This window comes from Sander vitreus, chromosome 16 (assembly GCF_031162955.1).
Source record: "Sander vitreus isolate 19-12246 chromosome 16, sanVit1, whole genome shotgun sequence".
NCBI lineage: Eukaryota > Metazoa > Chordata > Actinopteri > Perciformes > Percidae > Sander > Sander vitreus.
In genome coordinates, this window is record NC_135870.1 from 23,076,419 (window position 1) to 23,082,566 (window position 6,148).

Genomic DNA, 6,148 nt, shown 5'->3' on the forward strand with positions numbered 1-6,148 from the left:
GGTCCACTTGACCCCAGTAGGGTGCGTTGTTAAGCAGGCCCTCAAGGTACAAGACATGAGGAGACCCAAATAGGGGCTGTAAGCCATATGATGATGCAACTTGCGGGTCAAGGAGATGAGGGACATCCACTCTGAATCCTGCTTATCTGGAAAATTTGACATTTACCTGTTCAGTCTGGATGTTGCCCCATCTGTCAGCATATTAGTTGCATCATAACAGCTTCTGAAGCTCATATGCTTGAATGTATTGGGTCTATCAGCTTAAAATGAAAGGCACGTAAATCCTAAGATCTTGCTTAATTGAAAAAAGACAAAAAGTACTACATCCAAGATGGGTACACTGACGCAAGACTCTTCAGTGTTTTGGTTCTGCAATGCACAATATTCATTTGTAATGTACGAACAAAAGATGTTGCACATTGGATGTTCTGAAACAGGTTTTTCCAACATAGTGCCATGAGTCAGGATTATGAAGGACATAATGTACTTTATTGCTCCGCCCAATCTCCGTGTTCCAAAACACGAAGCTGTTCCACAAAAGGACAGCAGGCTACTGTACAAGCTCTAATTATGATGCCATTGACTATATTTACAACGAGTCATTGTTCCATCAGGTCTCTAGACTGTTTGCTCAATAGCAGAAAAAGCAGCCTCAGCATTGCAAAATATGGCTTACTGCTGTCAGACCACACTCATTCAAAAATACTCCAAGGCAAAATCGCCGTTGCCATAGAAACTAAGCACCTGCATGGAATCGGGACCTTGTTTCCCCTCTCACTGTAGACGCCTATAATTCAACGCACTCTGCTTTAAAAGAAGCACAGTGAAGCGGGGACTGGACGTAAGAGTCCGACACAGCACTTTGAAATCAGCCTAAAATTCCTCCTCTCCTCCTGAGCTGCTAAAATTAGAGAAACCGCCTGTCTGCATGCATACAAATGACTGTGGGGAGATAAATGAGCTGTCCGTTTCACCCATGGCAGGTAATTATCACCCACGTCATAAGGCAAAAAAAAAAAGATGCCTGATTCAAATGTGCTGTTGTCAAGACTCAGGGCTTTACGTCGGCTCCCAACTAGCCCACCTCAGGCACAACCAAACTGCTTTACAAAAATCCAACCTAAGGAAATTCCACCAAAGCTACAAAACCAAGGTTTGCCTGAGAGGGGTTAGAGAACCCCTCGTGCTTCTAAATTTCTGCAGAAATGAAGCACAGGTGTTCTTAAAATAAAAGAATGAATATTTAGATAAGTATAATAAAGTTTCAAATGCTCCTTTAGTCAAGAAATGACTGTCTCCTTTCCTCCTTTCCCCCCCATTTCTCTTCATCTCTGCAGCAGTACCCACCCACTGACATCACGGGCCAGCTCAATTTGTCTGACCCGTCTGTCAGTACTGTGGTGTAAAGAGAGGGAGACACCGTTCGCTCCCCGAGGAGAGAGGAAACGAGACGAGGAAAAGAGGAGAGGAGGAGGAAGTGGAGGGGAGAGGGAGAGGGAGGGAGAACCCATCTCCTCGTTCCCTTCACCGCCGAAGCTGAAGCTTTCATTTCACCGCCTGCAGACGGAGCTTTTGAGGAAACTGCTTGCTGAAGAAGTGTCCGAAAACACTGGACTTGCACCTTTTTTTTTAAAGCCAGGATTACCTGGCGTTAGATGTTTGTAGGGTCCCTGAGCATGCACAGAAGAACCCATCTGACTCACATATACAATCTGTTCCTTCTGTATATTATTAGCAAACTTATTTAACCTTGTTTCTGTCCTTTACTCACAGAACTTTACTTAATGTTCGATGTTAACTACTTTCAACTGACCAGCTGTATACGTTTAGCGAGACATTAGTTTAGTTAAGTTTACGGATAAACCAGTTTCGGTGCAAGTACTGTACTCAACATATCACTTCCAATTAGGGCTTAGATACCATAGTAACATTAAGTTATTCATATACTGCAATACGAGATGTACTGTACAGTAAGCTTCAATGGATATCAAGTATTTTTTTAATGGGACCTGTGTTTTTATCTACACTTTTAGAAGATGTTTCTTTGATTGAGACGCACTAATATTGGCACTAATGATGAGGATATGACTAATCTTGTCTACTAGTGAAGACGATGGAAGCACGTGTGTGCTTGTATATAAATAGGAGCTATATGCATCCAAATGATGAAATTGATAACTGTTATTTTGAAGGCTACTGTATATACCAGATTCTGTAGTTAAATTGTATCTTTTCCCCTTTAATTTTCTACTAACCTGCCAAATGCATGTTTTGTTTTGTTTTTCTAGCAGTTTCTTAAAGAAAATCTGTTAAGCTTTACTACTATGTATAGCAAGAGTTAAGCAGGTGAATATGTGAAATCACAGATTTATTTGCAATCTGATGAAACGGTTAAGTAAGGCTGGTGTTTGAGGCACTCATCTGGGAGCCATGTTGCTTTTGGAGACGCCCTCTCTCCTCGTTCCTCCTGCCGCAGCAGTGCTTTCTCATTCTCCAAGGGGTTGCATCAAAGGGCCAGGTTTTTCACCCAACCGTCACTCAGGCTTTCATGCTAAACGTCCTCCCTGCGTTAACGCTGGAGAGCTTTTACATGAACGAACCCGAGTGAATTTAAAGCGCGGCTTGGTTAGGTGCAACAACAGGCCGTTTCCCATTATCTGGAGCTGAGAAACCACTGCTGTTTGTTGAAAAAAAAAGACTACCACATCGTGTCTGGTCTCTGGCACTGCATAGCACTTTATGCTGAGGCGTCTCCAAAACCATAAAATAAAGCTAGTGATTTACCAAGAAACTAGAACAGAATCACCATAACATCAGTCAGACATACTAACTTCTCCACTTTCACGTTTTAATTTCACATATCTCTTTTTCATTTTCTTACTCTTACTAAGTCTTTGTGAGATAAAGGACACTTTGACACAACCACACAGAGTGCAAAATCTGAATTTGGTTTCTCAGCTTGAACCGAGGGTTTGTTTCTGATCACGTTTTCATTTTGGCCTATGCATGCTTTCGTGTTGCTATCCGTGCTTTAGTTTGTTTTTTGGATGCGTGTTGTTGCTGTGTACAGTCAGCTGAGCTGAGTGGAGCCCTTAAGTTGAATGAACTGTAAATAGAGTCTGGTTCAATGTTGATGGGGTTGAAGAGATTGTCCTGCTTGTATCACGACTGCCGCTGAGAATGTCTAGTTACACACACACACACACACACACACACACACACACACACACACACAAACAACAGTTGTGACATAGGCGTGTATCAACACACAACACACACACACACACACACACACACACACACACACAAAAGGAAGGAATCCCTTGTTTTTCTATCCTTTTAAAGATCTTGCATTGAATCAACTGGTTTATACAACTGTAAATAAAATATACTTGCATTGCCAAGTTTAACCAATTCTGTGGTTTTATTCTTTTTAGGCCTGCAACTAATAATTAGGCCTATACTTTCTCTAAATTATCAATTATTCTGTTCAATTTATTTTGGATTAATCAGTTACAGTAATTGTATAGTCCATAAAATGTCCTCAATTATAGCTTCTTTTTTTTATGTCCAACCAAAAGATATTCAATTTACAGAGATGAATAAAACAGGAAAAAGCAAATCATCACATTTGAGAAGCTGGAGCCTGCAATGCTTGGCATTTTTGCTAGATAAATGACTTTGATTATTAATTGATTTTCAATATTGTTCATTTTGACAGTTACAAATGAAAGCATGTAAACACACCCTTTCTTTTTGGTACAGTGTGTGCTTACATGCTTTCATTTGTGTGTGTATGTGATGATATATATATATATATATATATATATATATATATATGGTTGACTCCCAACTGCCCTTACCAATCCTTCATATACTGTAAAACTGTAAGCAGTGATTTCCAGTGGTACAAAACTGCTTTCAAACTAGAAGAAACAGACCAAATGCTTTATATAATGAAAAGGGTGAACATGCAGTTGAAGAACCAGGTTTTTTCGTCATAGTAGAAATTAATATTGCAGAGGATTAATCAATGTCATTTCATTTGATTTTATTACATTCCCATTAAGCCTCAACTGCACTTTGTGTGTACTGCTTATTTGCAAATGGTTGCATGCTAACATGCTAAACTAAGATGACATTTCAACATGTATATTAACATTAATATGTCACTGTGGGCGTGTTAGCCTGACATTAGCATTTAGCTCGAAGCACCGCTGTGCTTACGTACAGCTTCACAGTGCAGCTTGTTGCAACTCTTACTCTTGTTAGTTAATTGACACATCTGGTTATATAAGTTAATGCTCCTTCCACGTATCATAGCACGTTATGTAAAAAACCAACTGACAAGTATAATAAAAGTAAGGGTTTTTCCTCTTAACCTCTGCAGACAAACTAAAAGAGGCTGCGGGTTGTTGATCTAGAATGGATACACAGGTATATATCTTATGCTAGGCTGATTAAAAACGTGTACAGTTTTAAACAGCCCTCACAGGTTAATAATACAACTCTTTTAATAGCTGATATGATACCAATGTTGCCATGGGTACCCCAGTGGAACATAGCAACGACACAGTCGTTGTCACAGTCAGTTAAATCTTTAATTAAATTATGAGTGGCATCATTAATTAGATCCTGGCTGTCGTGGTTAATTAATGGCAGACCTTGTAGAAGCAGAAAATGGCGGCAGGATATTGTCAGGTGCGACATTTCTTCTGGTCCATTGGCCTTCTGTTGCCCTGATCCCAGCAGACACTCTAACACACTCTGTCACACTCCGTCAGAGAGATGAATGTGACCGATTGGTCCTGTGGATAACAAGCTGATTGGAAGTACCGGTCTGAACCCTCTGAACACCTAGTGTGATTCATAGCTGAAGTTTGAATTTTTCCTTATTAATCTACTTGCCAGCAATGTGAACCCGGAAATGTTGGGAACCCCAAAGTTGTATGTAAGAACTGTACAGTGGTTCCCAGCATTTAGAAACTACCGGATGCTAACTTGCATATGTTGCGCATAATAAGCATTAATTAACATCATCACTTATATGGACAATATTTCCGCAGCCGCTTGGCCGAGTTGGGCAATATTGGGGTGGTTTTGGGGGTTGTTGAGGATGCTAAATCCCTTTCTGACATTTTTAAAATTCAAAATGGCTGTTTTTACCAGAAGTGGCCACATTTCAACTCCTGGTGGACCGATTTTGATGATTTTTGAGTCGATTTGGATGTTTTGGAGTAAGCTGAATTAATAAGATTAGACAGATAACTTATTTGAAATAATTGTAATAACCACCTATAACTTGTAGGATATTTTTTAACAGTATCCAAATGATAGAAGAGAAGAATGTACATTTTAATTCACAGACAATTACACTCTGAGGTGATTCACAATTGGCTATTGGAGGTGACAAAGGCAAGCACCATACCAAACAAAATAATATCACTATGGCTCAAGCAATATCCTCACAGAAAAGAGAGAAGGGAGAATGATACTAGCCAGACCCTCCTCCGCAGCGCTGTGGAGGAAGGTCTGGCAATGCGAGACTAAAATCTCCCTTATCTTATCATGTCCATGTCTACCCCCCCAAAAAAAAAGCAGCCTACCATTGTCATGCAACTTAACTTGCGCAGTTACGCACGTGACGTAGAACCTGATGTAACTACGTTCAGAGGTAACTTAGCTTACAGGTCAACTTAATTACATTAGTGAAAATAAGTCAACGTTGACTTTTGATTTCACACGGGACACGAACAGCGGTCTCCTGAGTCGGTCAGGTCAAAGTTCTGTGTTTGTTATGCAGACTTTGTCACTCTTCATACTACGTCACCTGACTTCCTCCTTTTCTCTCGTCATGATTACTAGGCCACTAGAGGTCGCCGCCACTATAAACGTAAATATGGGTCGTAATAAGATGCTTGTACAAAAGATCTAAGGAGTCGTTTTTTTAGGGGAGGACAGTCAGTTACAGTTCCATGACACCTGAGGAAGCTCAATCTGCTGATGAAGACATGAGGAGCTTTCAACTGAATCCCAACAAGAGAAAACGGACCATGAGTTGAGATTATTTTAAGATATAAATATATATGTTTTGGCCCATCATGCCACTTTAGTAATGTATTTCATGAATGTATGGCAACTATTTGTG

The 6,148-nt window shown here is 40.1% G+C and overlaps 1 protein-coding gene across 3 annotated transcripts in view; it reads left to right on the forward strand.

The window, feature by feature from the left end:
- grin1a (glutamate receptor, ionotropic, N-methyl D-aspartate 1a) overlaps positions 1–2,232 on the forward strand; it is a 36,986-nt gene extending 34,754 nt beyond the window's left edge. For all 3 annotated transcript variants that reach the window (XM_078271447.1, XM_078271448.1, XM_078271449.1), the window contains one exon: positions 1,338–2,232. In XM_078271447.1, coding sequence (XP_078127573.1) covers positions 1,338–1,406 — 69 coding nt within the window. In that variant the 3' untranslated portion in view covers positions 1,407–2,232. The remainder of the gene's footprint in view (positions 1–1,337) is intronic.
- The last annotated feature ends 3,916 nt before the right edge of the window (positions 2,233–6,148 follow it).